General features: G+C 38.8%; 3 protein-coding genes across 3 annotated transcripts; all 3 read right to left on the bottom strand.

Moving 5' to 3' along the window:
• Positions 1 to 3,428: 3,428 nt before the first annotated feature.
• Positions 3,429 to 5,370, bottom strand: smim12 (small integral membrane protein 12). The gene is made up of 2 exons (XM_072447636.1): positions 5,314 to 5,370; positions 3,429 to 4,873 (listed from the first exon to the last, which is right to left on the bottom strand). Exon 2 carries the CDS (start codon positions 4,819 to 4,821, stop codon positions 4,549 to 4,551), a length of 273 nt encoding a protein of 90 aa, XP_072303737.1. The 5' UTR covers positions 4,822 to 4,873; positions 5,314 to 5,370; the 3' UTR covers positions 3,429 to 4,548.
• Positions 5,371 to 7,668: 2,298 nt separating this feature from the next.
• pef1 (penta-EF-hand domain containing 1) lies at positions 7,669 to 13,160 on the bottom strand. Its single transcript, XM_072447635.1, has 5 exons — positions 13,048 to 13,160; positions 12,555 to 12,810; positions 10,709 to 10,864; positions 9,281 to 9,424; positions 7,669 to 8,685 (listed from the first exon to the last, which is right to left on the bottom strand). The coding sequence occupies exons 1-5, from the start codon at positions 13,066 to 13,068 to the stop codon at positions 8,456 to 8,458; spliced, it is 807 nt and encodes a 268-aa protein (XP_072303736.1). The 5' UTR covers positions 13,069 to 13,160; the 3' UTR covers positions 7,669 to 8,455.
• A 289-nt stretch (positions 13,161 to 13,449) lies between these two features.
• gjb9b (gap junction protein beta 9b) lies at positions 13,450 to 15,529 on the bottom strand. The gene is made up of 2 exons (XM_072447637.1): positions 15,130 to 15,529; positions 13,450 to 14,612 (listed from the first exon to the last, which is right to left on the bottom strand). Exons 1-2 carry the CDS (start codon positions 15,517 to 15,519, stop codon positions 14,175 to 14,177), a joined length of 828 nt encoding a protein of 275 aa, XP_072303738.1. The 5' UTR covers positions 15,520 to 15,529; the 3' UTR covers positions 13,450 to 14,174.
• Positions 15,530 to 19,273: the final 3,744 nt, after the last annotated feature.

The following is a 19,273-nucleotide window of genomic DNA, read 5'->3' as shown; positions in this document are numbered from 1 at the left end:
AAGCTCAGAGGGCATGGAACACACTGGAACACACTCAGGATGGCACAATTCAGCATTGTAAATATGATTTTAGAGTTTTTAATGATCTGGTAATGATGTATATCATATTAAGGAGCCATGTAGGAGTTTACAACCTAAAACATGACTGCACCATTTTCCTGGCATTGTTGAGGCATTACTGATGCGTTTCCTGATTCTGTTGATGATGTAGTATACAAAAGCAGCATGGGGCTGATTACACACAGCAATGCCATACTATTAAAGTCATTTTAATATGTAGAAGGTCTCATCTACATTATGTATACATACAATTCTTGCAGTGTATTGTGTTCAAAATCCACTATGGAAAATATACATCTTTTTACAGATGCAAGCAGAGGTCATATAGTTAGTTAGTTGTAATGCCACTGTTGTAAAAGACGTATTCGCATCCTATAACTCTGCTGTATCTGCTGTAGTAACATGTAGAATGTGTGTTGACCAGAAACAGCCATCTTTCACTTTTGACAGATGATCCTGGTCCAGTTGCCCAGCGTGCCCTGTGTGCCATTATTATTCATATCCGCACGATGCTGACACACGACTGGCTCTGTATTAAAACAATGGCATAATCAGGCACCCAGTATTTCATTTGGCTATTTTGCTAGTGAATAAACATGGACCGTAAATATGACTAACACAATGCGTTGACAAGCCTCTAAATATACTCACTGGACAGGAAGTGGGTCTGTATCTGTTTCCTCTTTCAGTATTATGCTCCCAGGGGAACGGTCACTTGGGATTGTTAACAGACAATGAGGCTGCAGTGGGCTTTGTTACATTGTTGGTGCATGCTCCCTCGTGGCACTGGGTCTGATATCAGATAATGACAGATGAGGGAATAGACAAAGATAGAGCTGTAAGGAGAACTTAAGAGCAGTGGTTCAAGGGTAGGTTAGATAATCCAGTGCTAAAGGTCAAATAAAAGATTTATTTACATTTATTTTCCCCATTGAGTTTTTGTGTGTGTGTGTGTGTGTGTGTGTGTGTGTGTGTGTGTGTGTGTGTGTGTGTGTGTGTGAATTATTGGTGGTTGTCAGAGGGGTCAATGGCAGCTTGGCAGGCTTGGCAGGCTTGCTTCTGTCAGTCTACCCTAGGGCAATTGTGGCTACAACAGAAGTTTACCACCATCGAGTGTGAAATGAGAGAAAACTGACATATTAGTGATTTGGAAGAGTTCGGGAAGCCAGTAAAGCACATGACTAGATTTTATTTTATTATCATTACCGTATTTTACGAATTATAAGTTGCTCCGGAGTATAAGTAGAAGTATATAAGTGTAAATATAAGTATAAGTCACACCCCGGCCAAAACTATGAAAAAAGGTGCGATTTATAGTCTGGAAAATACGGTAGTTTACTGAGAGTTCGATAGAGGCTAATCAGCTCTGCGGTAACTAAGGAGCATCAACATATATACAGATTATTGTATGTATATTATTATTGTATAATTATGTTATAGACATTACTGCATGAATGCTTTAATGTCTATGGGGAAAATTAAAAGGACATTAGGACGTTTCTGTGGGTGGGACATTGTGGTGCGGGAAAAAGCTTCAAAATCCCAAAAGGTAATGAATGTACTTAATAAACTTTACTTATCTTATAGATCCTTGGAAAAATGCAAGTGTATAGGAAAAGCTATGGGATGATTGTAGTCCAGAGATTGTGTGTAGGAAGAGGATGTCATCACTCGGGACGATCTGAGAAAACAAATGTTCAAAGGAATGTATTAGGACTATTGCAGGAAAAAGAACATAAAGCGAAGTTGTTCTAACAAAACCTGCACTGAACTCAACATTAAAGCCTTTAGGAAGATAAAGTTTGAATTGTTTAAACGACCCCCCATTGTGTGAAAGCTAAAGTAATATACATCTGGTCCTGTTTCCTCACTAATCAGTTAAAAACATTTGATTCAAGATTGTAAACATGACCAAATATCAAGTGGATCAATAATAAACTATAATGTAATTAGCAATATATTCTATCACGAAATGTTAAGATATTATGTTCATGCTTATGTATATTATCTCACTGATTATATAAACACAAATGAAAAATCAGATGTTACGTCCAAACAGTTCTTACGGTAATCCCATCATAAGAGGCGTAAATTAAAATACTTTCTTACAAAAACCTGAGCAACGTAATTTTAAGAAACAAGAGTAAAATTAAGTAATTCAAAGTAATTTTGTAAGACACATAGTTGAAAACTTATTTCAATGTTAAAGCTTGTTAAAATGTTGCTGCATAAGAAATACTATACGTGACTGCATGCCTAGAATTGACTGTTTATGTCATAGAATCAAATATTGTTTTCCTTTTAACCGCAGTACTTCATGACTCACTCTGTGCCTCTTCACTTTGCCTCCAGACTGACTGAACCCGTCCCCTTCCAGACCACTCAGGATGTTGATGTGGCCCTTTAATACAGAACAAATTCAGTGCATCAGCCACACCCGACATCTGAACATCATCGACACAAACAATGGCTCACCTCACAACATCCCTGTTCCTTTCCCAGGAGCCTCTGGTGCCTCGGCGCCTGGTTCCCACACTACTGTCCAGATCTGACCAGTCCTGGGCCATTGTTTCAGGGCCGACCTGTCCCGTTCGAGCTCTTACGAGGGACACACACACATATTTCAAATCCCAACACATTTATTATTAATAGTTACAATTTTAAGTAATACTTCTTACAGTTGCACATTAATTATGGCTCAATATTACTTCTGAAGTTGTCAAAAGTATTTAAAAACAAATACTAAAACTACCGGTAGTATTGATACTAATAAATGCACACAAATAGGACACAATTTGACCTTTCCAGAACAGATTTATGATGTTAACCTTTATCAGAATTAGAAGTCTACCGTGTAAAATATTATTATTATTGTCATTTCAAATCGGTGTTGAGAAACAAAACTAATCATTTCATTTAGCATTATCTATATAGTTATGTACGATTACGGAAATACTGAATAGTTTTAGCAACTGCCCTAAGTCGAACAGATAAATCAAACTACATTTTGGCAAGAAGCTGATGTTACGTCCACATGAAGTAAAGTTTTATCATCCATCGAGACCAGTGACATTTTTATAATAACAGGAAATATCACAATATGAAAAGACCAGTTCACGTGTCATGTCATCAATCCAATTTAAATTAATCCCCTTCAAAAAATTATGATCACCTTTTCCGGGAAGAACTACGATCTTTAAACGTCACATCTCACAGCCAAAAGACAAGTGTCTCCGGTCAGAGAGTTCAAGAGCAGTGACACACTTATTATAAATGCTCTTTCTGTTTCATTATTAAAAGCTTCCTGAAAAATCATTTCTTCCTTCCCTTAATTCCAGCACAACTTGTCTCCAAATCAAACTGAGGAATTATAGACATGTTTCCGTGAGTTATGTTTTATTCTTGTCACATTTCTTTTATATAATATATTGTGCAATATCATGCTTTGTACAATAAAGGTAGCCTGTCAATCTAAGACAATGGCATTAAGGAGCTTAAACTTCCTGAGACCTCCCACGCCGCGGTCGTATCACGCACATTCCAAGAGCAGGAGTTACATTGAGATAAAAGAGCTGGAACAAAGCCTGGTCCAGCTTCACTCTCATGTTCATGATCATGCTTGTACGAGAACAGAAGAGACATCTGACTGGTCTGAAACGGGCAAATCCTTCCATGACACGTGTAAACGCAAAGACACTTAATATTACAACAGTTCAGAATCAAGATATTTCTTTCAAAAGGACATAATGATAAATAATAAGGCCATTAATAGAACTGCAACTAACGTTTCTTTTAGAAGTCAAGTCAAACAATTATATCTATTCTAACAAATAAGGTGGAAATATAGCGGCTTTTAGATACGCTGGTTGATAATTAAAAATAAAGTGTACTGTTGATGAAATACAAATTATTTTTTTATATATACTGATTTAATAATGCCACATTTTCTTTATTAGAAAAAGGTCTTTGTGTTTGTAGTCGACTTGTCACAGTCGATTCATCGTTGGAGCCCTACCATTAAATAAGGTTTGCATGGCAATTTCTTTGAATAGTTTTGCAATTTATCCATTGTTCTGACAGAAAAGACACGTTTGTGTTTGCAAAGACAAAGCAAATACTACAGATAATGGGACAGCTTTATGTAACATTTTGCATCTTTGGTGTGAATATACCGTAGCTGGGTGACAGTTTCCTAGAACAATGACATTCTATTCTATCAGTTCATAAATTAGCTTCTGAAAGTCAATAAATAGAAAATCCAATGGCGATGTGTTTAAGGAGAATCTGTAAATATCAAGTCAGCATGTTGATTTGGAACATATGGATGTAGTCAGCTATTACACACTCAATAAAGGTGCACATGTTCTAACGTCCTACTGCATTACTGGCACATTTATAGCTCATACAGTAATGATGGAGAGTCGATGTCCGTTCAGTCTTGGTGAACATTCTCAGCGTCCTGTGTAGCAGTACTCCAGTTAGCTGGAGTTAGCTCTTCTCTGGTCGGTTCCTGTTTAAAGCTGCTTTTGGGGTGAACTCCAGTTTCTCTTTCAGGCTCAGTACTTGGGTGCCGTCTTTACCCAGTTGCTCCTGCAGCTTCCTCTCTTCTCTCTTTTCTAGGATGCTCGTCTCCACTTGAGGTTTAGGCGTGCCAGTTAGAAACCACTCTAGATGGTAGCCCACTGCTCCCACCACAAAGGCTACTGGGAAAGTGACGTATGGGGCATAAGTCCGCATCACTGTCCACATCACCGGCCACATGTCTGCTCACTGAGATCCTGGCAAAACACTCCTTTGAAGAAAGATCCGACACCTGAGGAAATATGGGATTGTACATGATTTAAACAACATTGATTCATTTATTGTGGTTGGAGCTTCTATTTTAACTCAGTTATGTTAATGGATACTTGTAGAGATGTATTGGTTGTTTAACTGTGTCAAATTAGTCTGACTTTTGTAACATGACACATTCAGGTAAATACAAATTCTAAATTACACACAATCTGAGACAAAAACAAAAAGCCAGCACAACTAGCACTTTTTTTTCTAGTTTAAGCATTTTATATTAGCCGAGTTATTTTACTATATTTATATTCAAGCGTTTCAAAGTCATGTCAAGTCCTCGATATGGCATATATAATTTCTCAACGCAATATCCTGAAATATACAAGACTCACCGATGTTACAATGAACCGTTTCTCAATTATTCATATTCTGACTTTGTTATTCAATGATATGTGTAATTCTCCTCACCTTTATCACTAGCACGCTGATAGCACAGTTTCGTCCCGACGTTACTTCCGCTCTCTTCTGTGATTGGTTAAAAGCTGATGTGTCTTACGTCATAGTCTTCACTTCTTTGTTTATACTGCCGCCTAGTGTCCAAACTGAGGTAACAGCAGTGTATAAACGATACTGGATCTTATTACGCTGCAAAACACAGTTATACAGGGAGAAACGGGCCTTTAAATAAATATATTATAAATTTACTATACTATGAGTAAATCTGCACACAACACCTTCCGAAACATTTCCAAAGATATTCAAGAGTTCCCAGGGGTAGTTGTTGTTGTGTTGCTTTTAGGTTGGCAACCAACTGAAAATGGGCATTTACCGCCACCTACTGAAGTTGTAGGTCTTCTGAAGTTGTACGTCACAAATTATGTGTTTTACGCTATACCGTGGGGAAAGAAAAAGGAGAGAGTGAGAAAGAGAGATTAAAAAAAAAAAAACGAAGAATTGAGAAAGAGATTTTTTTTTTTAAATTCTGCCTCCAGGGAGTGTTTTGAAACAGGCGTTGTTGTTGTTGTTGATGATGTTGTTGTTGTTGTTGACATGACTTAGATTCAGCCATGGATTTATTATAATATAGATTCAGCCCATTCCATCGCTAATCATATTGCTATGGGTTCTGTGGTGAGGACAGAGACGATTATCTCAAGGTCAAGTTTGAACAAAGCAGCGCCACTTCAACTCTCAGGATCCTTAGACCATCGGTATAAATGAACAAATCATCTGAATGCTAATCAACTGCAGTGCCTTTAGTTTTACCTTTAAGTTTGTGATAAACTAATATCTACAGGAGCCGGAATAAACTTCCAATGAGCTATAGTTGACAAAGCCGCCGAAGGGTTCAAGTTAAGAGCACTTATTCCAGCAAATCGCGCTTTTGCATTCCTACCCAGCAAAACTAATGAAAGTCAGTCTCATGATGTTCCCAACATTCTATAAGAAATGTCCTTCACTGGGTGTGTGCTTGCATGACCTTGTACATTTACCCAGTAAGCCAACATAACCTTTAACCTCCTGATCCATAGTGGCAATTCTCCCAATTCAACCTGCATTGCAGAGACAGGGGAAGTCTTAAAAGCCCAACAACAGATACACAAGGCTTGGGCTTATTCTACACCTTCTTTTCACCTGTTTTATGGCGGTTGGTATCCAAGTGTTACATTACCGCCACTTACTGTAGTTGTACGTCTTCAAAGTATGTGTAGTGAAGGAGAGAGCAGTTGTTACTCATCACCGCCACCTATTATACTTTAGACTTTACTTTTTTTTTGTTTGTGTCACTTTTTCACAATGTCCTTCTTGAATTTTCACGCTTTTCCAATGTAAGAGAATAATAAAAGCACAAATAAATTGAATGAAACATACGTTGTCCCTCCACAGAAGGAAAAAGTAGGCCAATTTTTAAATAAGACCTTAGCTGTAAAAATGAATGAAAAAAATAAATCCTTGCTTTTATCAAATATATTATTCTAGAAACACAGTTGCATCAATAATTCACACAACTAAAATGCATGGCACATAGAATGGGGCTCAAACCAGTGTGGATATGGTAGTACTTAAACCTACCACTAGAAGTCACTTTAGATTTGGAAACGCGCGGTTCAAACGTTCACCATCAGTACCTACTACAAAAAGTCAAATCTAGATTGTGTACATTTTAATGAAGAAATGGCACGTTGATTGCTTCAATAACATTATCATAACTGTTCTATAACATCTTTATTAACGAGAAAATAATTATAATTTATTTTTATATTAGTAGTTTCTCATGTAGGACAAGAATGTTAGGGTTTTCAGCGTATTCTGAGGTAAAATAGGGGTTGTTGAAACAAACAGCTTGTGTAAGCATCTGATCAGTCAAATCCAGTGAACTGTGGCTCACCTGTGAGTTTAACAACTAATATGATGATGCCAGAATCATTTCATCAGATCTAGTTATTGGCAAAGTGCATTTACACACTGAAATATATTTGGCTTCTAAATCCAGACAGTAGGACGGATGAAGTGCGTTTTCAACAAACCGAAGGTGCACTTTATTCCTCTTAACTGTTGGGTAAGGCATTAGTGAAAGACTGTCTTGTTAAGCTGCCATTAGGTAATTATGCTTTTGCGTTTTGTAAACTTTGTAAAGCCTTGAATGGTGAAAAACATATGCACTATATTAAGTTATCTACGGTATATCATTAACTCTGGTAAACCTTGAGTAGCAAAATGCACTTTGGCAGATTTATTGATTTATTATACATATTGCAAAAGTAATGTTGTGAAATTATTACAAAAAGCATTGGTTTATCAGGATTAATAAAGCAAAACAGATTAGAAAAGCATGGCCTTTTAATGTATATTTGGCAAATGAGCTATGTATTTGTTATAACAATATATAGTATGAATATATCATATGGAAATTAGGCGGGCTGCTGGTTGAATTGGTAAAACTATTGTTCATTATGCATTGCTCTTTTCATGAAGGCATAACAAGTATCAATATGTAACTCAAGTATAGAAGAGATGAACTGAATAACATTTCAAATGCAGAATACAAGTGCATAGAACCCCACCAACCTTACAGCCATTCCCAAACTGTATATCAGATCTATAACTGTGGAGCTCAACAGCGACCGCCCACTTTGAGGTTTCAGGAAGTAAACTCCCCATTCCTTTTTTTAAATTTATAAGCCGTCACACAGTAAGTTTTCAATGCGTTTACATTTGTTTTATTCTATTTTTTTAATTACAAAAGTCTGGGTGGGTTTTGACTGATGAGCTTCATTGTACTATTAACCTCAAATATATACTGGCAGTAAAAGAAATTATTACTGTACATTGCATAATCAATGGCAAAGGAATGTCGACTCGTGTGTGTAAAACAGAATGGCCCCCCTGAACTTATTTGGCATCCTGGAATAGGAAAATGTGCAAATTCTAAAATGTGTTGGCAGTCATGAGGTTTGTGCATCAAGCAATGTCACTGGCAGCATGTATTGTGGCTCCATGGCTGCAGCATGTATCGTAGCTCCATAGCTGCAGCATGTATTGTAGCTCCATGGCGGCAGGATGTATTGTAGCTCCATGGCTGCTTGTAAACTCTGAGCCACGGGGATGGTCACATGAGTTTGGTGATGGCACTGCTTAGGAAGTCCTCATAGTTCATGCGGATGTTGCCAGAGCGGGAGGTGTCTCTCTCCCTGAAGACCTCGGTCATGCTCTGGAGCTGGGTGCACACCTGAATGAAGCGGTCCAGCTGAATCCCGGGCCGCGCGCCTCTCACAGCGAACCGGCGCACGAGGGTCTCCGCAAACTGTGGAGTCAGGTTGTAGCCCATCTGTGCCAGAGCTGGGGCCAGAAAATACATTATTTATTTTGTTTTAAAGGTTTAAGTTAGCTAAATTTAACATATTGGTCATAATATAAATTTGGCAGATTTTTTGCTAGAAAAAAGTAAAAAAAAAAAGTCAGATCAGAACTTAAAAGCGCAATGGACAATTTTTCGGCACGGGGGAGTGTGCATGGACTGCGTTTGTTTATTAGCGCGACGGATCGCATCACATCTCTCGTCTCCCGTAGATTTACGTCTTCTTCCGAGTCAGCACGAACTGTCTTCATTTTGTCCCGTAAACTGAGGGAACTATATTATGATGGATCAATGCGCTTAGACACGCGGAAAAGTGCTGCTCCTGGGGACGAGCCAGAACGTGGCTGCAGGTGAGCAGTAGGTGCGTTCTATGATTGATACGTGGCAGGACTAATCGGCAGTCCACGCCACGAGGAAATGAGACTCAGATTTAGGTCAAAAAAATCGTCCATTCAACCTTTAATATTAAAATAATGAATAAATACATGTATGTGTTATGTCTGTACTCAATAGCCAGAATACTTCTTTAAGCCCAATAAACGATTTATACACAATGTACTAAAGTGGATTAAATACCTTGATGTAGCTCTGTTCCACTGATGCACCCTGACCGGTCCCTGTCATACTGCTGAAACAGCGCCCTCCAGCGCTGCATGAATTCCCATAAAGCAGAGAAGCCAAACATGTCGATGCGTCCCGTTTTCGTCTTGTCAAACATGTCTGAAAAACACATGAATTATAAGAAAGGTTTAACAGATGTTTAACTGCTTATGCTGCCTTTGAGAACATATGCATGTGTTTTGCCCTTTAACTTTGAAGACGTACAACTGCAGTAGGTGTCGGTAAATGCACCTTTTCAGTTAGCTGCCCACCGCCATTAACAGTAACACAACGACGCGACAACATGTTGGTCCAATAAAATACTTTTAATTTTGCAGTTAATGCCGAGTGCCTCACAGGTTTCTATTGGACTGGGCCTTGTTGGGCTTCAGTCTATCCTATCCCAACAAGCATGTGACACAGATTTCTAGTCTAATCTAATAGCCCAAGTCAGTGGCAGTTGTCATTACTGATACATTAGTCACCGTCATATGGACTGGAATGTCAAGATAACTGAACAACTAATATGCAACCCAACATGCGTGTGTCAGCTTCACACAATTGAGTCTCACTAAGAAACAAAAATAATGTCACAGCCCAACTAATATAGCCTTAAAAGGAACAGGTACATTAAGATACAAATGTTCCGTGCCAATATCATTTACAATTTATTCAGTGTAGAACACCTTCACTTAGATTTGTTAATTACAGAGTAGAAAGACAAATACACTTCACCAGAGGGACCTCACAAGCTTATCAAGGACAAAGTCGATAGTAGGATCTCTCTTTTATCACTGAGACGCTAATCCTAAAAGGCATTTGTTTATGCATACATGGATAAATGTATTATTTACACCATTTATTTAGTCATTATTTTTCAGCCCGAAGGCTTTATTGGTCAGGACGACTGAGGCATAAAAGTGGGAGAGGGAGGGTGGTACAACAATGCTAAAACAGAGAAAATTATTCAAATGTAGTCAGTAGTAGTAAAGTAGAGATGTCCTCCAGAAGAAGGTATCAATAGCCTGTCTTGTTAATCTATACGTACGTTTACACAGTAAGTTTCACATGAAGGTAATCTTCTTTGTTACCCTTACAGCCCTGTAATTGGCCATTAGTTTCAGGTGAAATTTAGATAGTGTAAACAAATAGATCAAGACATGCTATTATGACTTAACTCCTTCCGACGGGCAGGGTTTAAGCAGCTCACAGCAGCATTAAATCTGTGTTCTCGGACCAGTGTTCAAATGACTACACTTGAATCCTTTTGTACGATGGAACACTCCTGGAAGATTGAGGAATTACACTGAAATGCTAAAACATGCCTAAACTTTTGCCGTAATGTTCGCCCAATATCATATGAATAAGGCAAATAAGTCTTCACTATAGTCGCTTATCACTTACTGATCATGATGAGGCAGGTTTCGTCGTTAAAGGCAGACCAGTTTGAGTTGACTAGAGCCTGCTTCAGTTCATTCATGTTGATGTAGCCGCTGCGGTCTGAGTCTACGCTCTGAAACCATTGGTACGCCTCAGGATTTATACCATGGGGCACATTACCTGCGAGAGGGAATACATTAGTATAAAAACATGACTTTTATTTCAAATTTATTTCGAGCTTAGCATTAGAAACATCATGATTAAAGTTTCTGAAGTAGATCTTGAAATGTCTTCATAAAATTCAGAATTAAATTGTGTCTGTGTGAAATGTTGGGTCCGCAATGAATGCAGCTTTTAACCTGGAGTGACAGCGTGGTAGACCGTGGATAAAGTAATGAAAGAAAACTCAATACTGACTCGCAACTTATCTCGATACCGCTCTGAATGTGGAAGCTCTTGTTATTAGTAACTGCAAGTGTAACTGTCTGTTCATTACATCCAATTCATAATTTGAAGTGAATGGACAGACAAATATTAAATAACTCACAAAATCTGTGAATATCAACTGAGCTGTCTGTGATAATAATCTCCATAGCAACAGCGTGGAAACAGTTCACGGTGGGTGGGGACTAGAGTTGGGCTGTGGTGCTTCTGTAGAAGTATGAATAGACCTTTACACAGAGAGCTGCAAGAACAAAAATCACATAATTTTGTTCTTACAGCTCTTGCAGCTTGTTCTTGCTTCATCGTCCAACAGTACTTTGTTCCTGCTGTCAGACCACCACGCTGTGATTGGTTAGATTTTCAAAGTGGGTGTGGCTAATTTTATTATTATTTTTTGTTGAATTAATTTAAAAAGCAATTTTGATGAACATAAAACTGTTGCCACTGAATTGTTGTCAATCTCCATAGCAACAGCTGTTTGAGTTCACAGGGGGTGGGACATCCGGTGAAGTATGAAAAGTCTGAGACTCTCCACGTAATGCTTCTTCCGGTTGTATTAGTGAACACAGGGCCGCCGCCCTCCAGAGAAAGTTTTACACAGACTAAAATCTGTTTTTGGGCCGCCCACGGAATCGGTGCATTGTTACCTTGTTGGTCACATGAACATTGGATATTTTATACAAATCAATCTACTTTATAGCATATTTAGCATTTATTCTATAGCATATTTACTTTTCCCTCGGTCTCCATTTAAACCAATGGAATTCCAGCTGGACTGGAAGTTTGATTACAACAGAAGTGCCAATACATGGGAAAAACGAAAAAGAGGGCGGGGCAGAATAAGGTCAATAAGAAGTTTGTTTTAGTTCTTTCAGCTCTAGGTGTAAGAACAAACTTCTTGCTTCATATGAAGTATGAATTGGCCTTTACTCACTGTGGGAAGAAGAACCAAGAAGACTCAAATAAGACTAGTATTACTTACAAAATATTACTCAAAGAAGTAGGAGTAAAGGAAAAGTACAATTTCCTTAAAATGTTACTCAAATAAATGTGACCGACACCTCTGATAATGGCAAAGGATCAATAAAGATAATCACATTTGAAGAAAATATTCAGTTGTATCACCTGGACTCTGTTTTTAGAAAAACAAGACATTTCGACTCCCATCCAAGAGTCATTCTCAATCTGCGAATCGAGTCTGGCAACTCGAATAGTCGTTTCTATTCCAGATTTTTACAACAATGGAACAACACTCTTGGACGAATGAGGGATTACACAGACTTGATCACATGTATTACAAGGTACCAGCACTCTTGATTTAAGATAACGCATTATAATATACAAAACCAATTCAATTAAACATTGTAACAGAATTTCACCGGTGTGTGAGAAATATTAAATGTCCCCAGTGAGTCCGTGCAGTTACCTTGCGGTGCATGGTGTCCATAATGTCCCCCCTGAGGCTGTCCTCCGTACCCACTGTAGGGTCCCCCGGGGGCAGCTTGAGGTCCCTGTCCGTAGTGACCTCCTTGTCCCGGGGCACCGTAGTGACCTCCTCCGTAGGGCGCCCCCGGTGGTTGTGCGCCCCCTCCATAAGAGGGCGCGTGAGGCGGCGGGTGCGAGTAGGGATCACCGCCTCTGCCGTACGGAGCTTCAGGGGGATTGTTGCCTCCATGGTAGCCCTTCAAAGAAACACGGAGGAAATACACTCTAAGCCGGGGAATCAATAGAGGTCAACAACAACAAAGTGAATGTACGCTCTTGATATCACTGGCTCAAATATGCAAAATAAACCACAAATGACTGCGCACAACTTAGCATCATTAGCACGAGTCTGTCTACTCTTGACTGACAACATGTACATCAACAAGAAGATCACTTTTCTACATCAGGCGAAAACTATGGAAAATGTACAATACCTGTCCGTAATGAAAACTCATATTATAAAGAATATAAACTTAGTAAACGCCGCGTAAACCACTGATGCCACTATTGACACTGCCCTTATGGTGCATTTCCGTGTCCGTCAAAAGCCACACCTCCGTCCTCGCTCCTGATTGGACAGACCAGTGGAAACGCCGTGACGAGGGGAAAAGGGGCGGGATGCGGTTGAATGGCGACTGACGCTGATGGAAAGATCAACATTTCCTACACAACAGCGCCCACTCGCTCACACTTTTGATTCATTCAGACAACCTTTTTTATCTCAATGTTTTAAGTACTTCACTCGTATTCAATGTTGTGAGATTCAAAGCTACACCACAATAAATAGTAAAGACACACTTTTCTCTAGTTCTGCATTAGTTTTATTTTTGGCACATTTTACACATCCATATTAAAATCTTGTTGCTACAGGTGGGATTGAGTTTGGGGTCAATTAATTTATTTTGAGCATACTTACATTAATGTCATTGAAAATAGAGGGATTAAGTGTGAATCATCAAGTAACAGGCTCCAAAGAGCAAACTTAAGAGTTTTTTTTGTTTTGTTTTTATAGTTCTCTTCAGTTTGTAACTGAAAGATGGTTGGTTTTGTTCCGTATCACTACAGTAACAGACTAGACACGGCTGCTCTGCTTTGGACCAGGGTAAGATCTTCTTCTTGTGCGGTTTTATGGCGCTTGTCATACTTACTTTGCTTTGGTTTGGATTTATGAACACAGAAGTAACTCCACAATTCTCTAGTATACCCTCGAGCCAACTGCTGTTGTTTGACAAAAATACATTGAATTGAACTCTGAGTAAGTTCAACTGGATTCTGGCAATGGTTGATGTAGCAGCCTGTAGTTTCGTTTGTATCTGACATAAATAACAGATCAGCCTAATGACTCACTGTCTTTTCAATGGTATTTGCACTGTGGTGGATCTCTAAACAACAGGATATTTGTAAGTGCAACTGTCCATCACAAGAAAAGTACACATGGAACAAGGAACCTTCCCATACAATCATATAAATATAAATATGCAGCCTATATAAAAGTACAATTTTAAAAGTGGTTGAAAATTTGCTTCGCACTGGAATACTTTGCATTCACGTGCCACGTGCATTAGTCTTTCTCTTTGTCTTTCAGTTTTGCCGGCTCCTCTTCGATGTTATTGAGATTGTGAATGGACATCGTTGGATCCACTCTGACTGAAGTCTTGGACATGAACTCAGACTTTGGATGTGCCAATGGCTTCAACTCGTGTGTCTCAGCAAACAACCTCCTCTCTGCCTCGTTCTTCTTCTTGATGAGCTTGATAATGCGTTTGAAGGTCAGGTAACCCATTTCACAGAGGCACATGAAGATGCAGACGGCAGAGGACACCACCATAAAAAGAGTGAAAATCTTCTTTTCAGTGGGGCGAGATATGAAGCAGTCCACAGTGTTGGGACAAGGCTCCAGGGAGCACTTGGACAGGCGCGGCATGTCGTAGCCGTCGTAGATGTGGTAGAGGAGGTAGAGGAAGCCAGCGTCAAAGCCGGCTTTGAACACCAAGCTGACCTGTGGAACACCAGTCATGTTATTAATTTTTATCTTATCCGTGCATGTATTATATCAAGTCAGAAAAGTGAATTCTGGCCTTTAACAAAGTAGTGTGTGGTGCAATAAGACAAGAGAAATGTATTCCAGTTTTCTGTTTGATCTTGTTACTGCCCTTGGTGGTTCACAAACCAGTGTACTCCATCTGCTGGTCAAAAAACTGGTTAAATGAAGGTTGCATTTAATTTTTTTTTTTGAGTAATTATTGCAAGAAAAACAAAAGTTGATGAAGGTTGCACCAAGAAGTGCATTCAATTAAAACAAATGTATTCACATGTACACGTGTTTTGTTGTAGCAACCTATTAAGGGAATCATGACGATGATAAAACGTTAACAATATTTTAAACATTGCGTAAGTAAAGTGTTACTGACACTAAACCCATTAATCTAATAGTTATGTTCCTTGTGTCATCACGGAGGATACAATATCAGTTCAACCACAGTTTTCAGGATTGTAGAACATGTTTTAGTCCTTACAAGATAGGTCCACCACAGTCCTCCTCGCTTCTTCCCGGGGTTTGCGTACAGATGTCCTCCTTTGTGAGACGCTGCGTACTGCGTGTCCTTCTTCTCCCTGTACTTCACGTGTCCCACCACCAGGAGCGACGGGCAGGTGACAAAGATGAGCTGCAGGGCCCACAGGCGGATGTGGGAGATGGGGAAGATGCTGTCGTAGCACACATTCACGCACCCAGGCTGCGCCGTATTACACACAAAGTCTTTGTTCTCGTCTCCCCACACTTTCTGAGCCGCCACCACAAACACCATCACTCTGAAGACAAACACCATGGACAGCCACACACGACCGAATACTGTGGAGTACTTGTTGACCCCACTGATGAGGGATTCCAAGGCAGACCAGTTCATCCCTGTACAGGTTTATGGATGTAGAGCAGGGGACGTGAGTGGAGCAAGGATGTCTCTACAGGAGCAAAAGCACAGTTTAGTATATTTAAAACATAAAAAAATGTAATATCATGTTGTAGCTGTAGACTATTTAAACTCTTATAATGAGCAGGTCCTAGATTAAGATGTACTTTGGTTGAAACAGTTTCTTGTTTTACTCTTTGTCTGTCTTTTTCTGAATGTCCTCAATCACTAATCTTTTATGTGGAAAATACATTCATAGAGAACATAAATTCATCTCCATTAGACAGTATTTCTTCTATTTGCCAACGGTTCATCGTATTTCCATCTCCTTTTGAAGATTGACTCATCAATGTGACTCATTACTTGACCTTCCTCTCCACTCTATCATAGAAACATGTACAATGGATAAACGTGAGTACCATTATCCTAAAGAATACATGGTTCAATAAAGGTGCATGACTATCTCCATGGTGATCTGACATGTGATTTATGTCCATTACTCTCTTTTTTCTCTCTTTCTCTTTTTCCTCTCTCTCTCTCTCTTTTTTCTTCTTTTTTTTTTTTTTTTTACAGTATAGCGTAAAACAGATACTTTGAAGAAGTACAACTACAGTAGGTGGTGGTAAATGCACCTTTTCAGTTGTCCGCCAACCGACATTAAAAGCAACATAACAATAACAAGCTTCTTCAAATCTTATATTTTCTATAATAATTGTTTATTATGACCGGTAGTTTATTTAGCTTGACAGTCATTTTTACTACTACCTATGATTACTATTGCTTCCATGATTGTTTTTCCTGTGGTACTGTGCATTTACTTTACATTTGATTAGAGTTCAAGCTTCCACTCCATACTTGGAATTTTTTTGAGACATTGCTTGTCAAGGCTACGATAAGAGTCTGTGACATCTCTGACAAATAACAGATGTAGTATAGACGTAGGGAGGGTCCTCCTTTGTGCAGGTTAATATTTCCCTAGTTTGCACCACACGGTATTAAACGTATAGTGTGACATGCACGCAGACTGTCACAGCCACATGTCCACTCTTCCATTTCAGACATTTCTCTTGTCTCATCTATAGCACAGTATTTACATTTCCTTCAATCTTTCAGCTTGACTTCCAACATATGAGCTGTCACATAGTTGGCAATATATTTGTTTCAGTTTCATTAAAGAGTAAAATGATTTTTTCAATGCTCTTTATATCCCTGAACTGGCTGGTGATACTTTTATTTATTTATTAATGTGTCTTATTTTTTCAAGCTGAGTAGTAGTAGTAGTAGTAGCTTTCTCAACCCGGAACCTTACAGTTGTGTTCACATTATAGAAATTGACAGGCAAGGGGAGATTTCCTGTTTTTTGAAAGAAATATCAAAACGAGAAATTCACAAACATTGAACTTTATTAATATTTATATAGTTTGGGATTGGCTCCACAACCTTACCATATTAATCTTATGCCTTAAAGTCCTTTTCAACTGACAACGATCTTGTCCCTGGAGTTGAATAATGACACCCATTTCAGGCTGTAGTAAGAAAATGATTCCAAATGTGTTCATTTATACAGACGGGGAAGATGTTGAACTTTGTGCCATTTTTGTTTCATGTGATAGGCCCAATAATTACAGAGATCTGAACCATAGTCAACAAATCTGCAATCTGACAGTGAAACAGTAAATTCTACCTGAGAATTCTAACCTGCTCCAGCTCAATTTTAAACTGGAATTCTAGAGAAAAGAGAATCACAATATCATTATGACTAAATTGGCAGATTGTCAGGTATGAGATCATGATTTTATTTTATTGTCAAATCAACCAGCCTTAAGCAATAGCAAGAAGCTGCATTAACACCAGCATCATTCACACACACACACACACACACACACACCAGTGTCTTATTTACAAAACTATAGGCGAAACCTTAGTCACCTCTGTATGGTCTGTGTGGTTTGTAACAGAAGACGAGGCATGTCATGCTTTCCCAATCTCATTGTGTAACACATTTGGAATGCCCAGTTGCTATGATCAAATATCAGGGCCTAAATAACTAAGAAAAGATGAATGCAATAAATTAATATATAATGTGAAATAAACCTGACAAAATAAACAGTAATTATAAAATGTATCCACTACTTCTGACGAGTTGCCAAGTGCAGCAGACAGAAAGCGTGCATGCTTCTCCATTACCATCATTTAATTTCATACATTAGAACTCTCATTCGCACATTTTTTCCAATCCCATAATCTGATCTCTGTTTGTTTTTTCCATTCCATTTCCGCGTGCTCATTTGTTCTTGTTGACATGCGTATAAACCACCCGACCACAACATGCTCAACAGGTTCTGCTTTGCAACGAAGGTGGAGTTGGAACTCCCGCCTGCGTAGCTTTGGAAATATTCTTGTATCTTTCAGCAAATATGTATTTTATTGAATCGTCTTATTAGTTTATGACTCAAAGTGACATTATATTGCTATGGCTTCTGTTGTTGCTCTGTGCATTGCTACTTTGATGCACTGTAATCAATGTAAGGTGTCAATGAGATGGTATTTTTAAACAATCTAACATTTTCAGCTTGTATTTATATTTAGGTGGAAAGAATAGTGCTAAATGATCTTACCTCAATGCAGCGTGAAGGGAGTTATGGTGCCAGGCATCGTGTGGAAACCTAAGCCAGTCCGTGTCACCTGTCGGCTGTGTGAGGGCTGAGGTGTGGAGCTGCTTGAACAATAGTGATGGGAAAAAGGGCGGGGCAACTGCATTCCCGATGACATGTGCATTACCTGTAAACGGAAACGAAAGAGAAGCTGTGATGGGTGTTTCGTTATCACGCAGTATGAATATTTGTGAATTGTTCTTGATTCTAATCTTGCATTTTAAGGAACCTGTAATGAAAGTTCCCCACAGTGAAGTTAAATGGAACAAATTTTAGTTAAAATCAAGAAGATATTTTTCAATGTTGTGATGATGCTACATCTAATCTACTGTGACAACAGGGCGGTAAGATAACACTGAAGCAAATCCAGTCTGTCTACAAACAAGCTACAAAAGCCCTTCCGTCATCGTTATTGTAGTATTTTCATTATGCCAACCAGGTTTTGAAAGTCCTACATGGGCTGGCCCCACCACTTCTTTGTAGTTTCTTTAGTCAAAGCAGCAGACGCACCAAATCTGATCCTCAAATAATCTAGTCGCCCCTCTGAAAACAATGTGCTTTTAGCCAAAATAAGTTGAAATCATGATTACTTGAGGATTAAACCTGTGGCTATAGTTAAACATGTAATTTCCCTCTGCTGCTCCTGTGCTGCCTAATGCGTATGTGTCAAGTGTCAGGTTTGTCCCATGTTGACATGTGCTGTCTATTGTTGTGTTCTTGCCATCCATATTCCATCCAGTAATCTGTTTTTATGTGGACTCCTAATCTTTTGTATTTCTTTTACTAATCCTAATTGTAATTGTCTATAAATGTATGTTTTGTATACTCCTTGCCTGGGACTACAGTTGTATGGCTGTTACTGGCACTGAAACGTTCATTAATGTGCATTGCTCCAGTTCAAATAAACTAATAAATAGAATAAAAATACATATTTTGTGGAGTAAAATCTGTTGTACTGGTTTGGCTGAATTCACTTTTAAATATAGGAGATGACAAGGGGACAAACCCATATGCAAATGGGCTGTCATGCAAATGCTCACAGTGAAGTGGTAGGACCGTATTTGAATGTGCAGAATATGTTTATTATAGCTAGTGAT

Source organism: Eucyclogobius newberryi, unplaced genomic scaffold, assembly GCF_026437365.1.
Source record: "Eucyclogobius newberryi isolate DKJ021-1_F unplaced genomic scaffold, fEucNew1.0.hap1 SCAF_16, whole genome shotgun sequence".
In the NCBI taxonomy this organism is placed as follows: domain Eukaryota; kingdom Metazoa; phylum Chordata; class Actinopteri; order Gobiiformes; family Gobiidae; genus Eucyclogobius; species Eucyclogobius newberryi.
The sequence above is the reverse complement of the archived record's forward strand: the minus strand, read 5'-3'. Positions and strand labels throughout refer to the sequence as shown.

Coding starts and splice junctions, on each gene's coding strand:
- smim12 (XM_072447636.1), bottom strand. CDS start 4,821: ATGTGGCCGGTGATGTGGACAGTGATGCGGACTTATGCCCCATACGTC.
- pef1 (XM_072447635.1), bottom strand. CDS start 13,068: ATGAGTTTTCATTACGGACAG. Junction 12,811..13,047: donor TGAGTTTTCATTACGGACAG/GTATTGTACATT, acceptor GTTTCTTTGAAG/GGCTACCATGGAGGCAACAA. Junction 8,686..9,280: donor TGGAACAGAGCTACATCAAG/GTATTTAATCCA, acceptor TTCTGGCCCCAG/CTCTGGCACAGATGGGCTAC.
- gjb9b (XM_072447637.1), bottom strand. CDS start 15,519: ATGAACTGGTCTGCCTTGGAATCCCTCATCAGTGGGGTCAACAAGTAC. Junction 14,613..15,129: donor GACTGTGGTGGACCTATCTT/GTAAGGACTAAA, acceptor GGTGTTCCACAG/GTCAGCTTGGTGTTCAAAGC.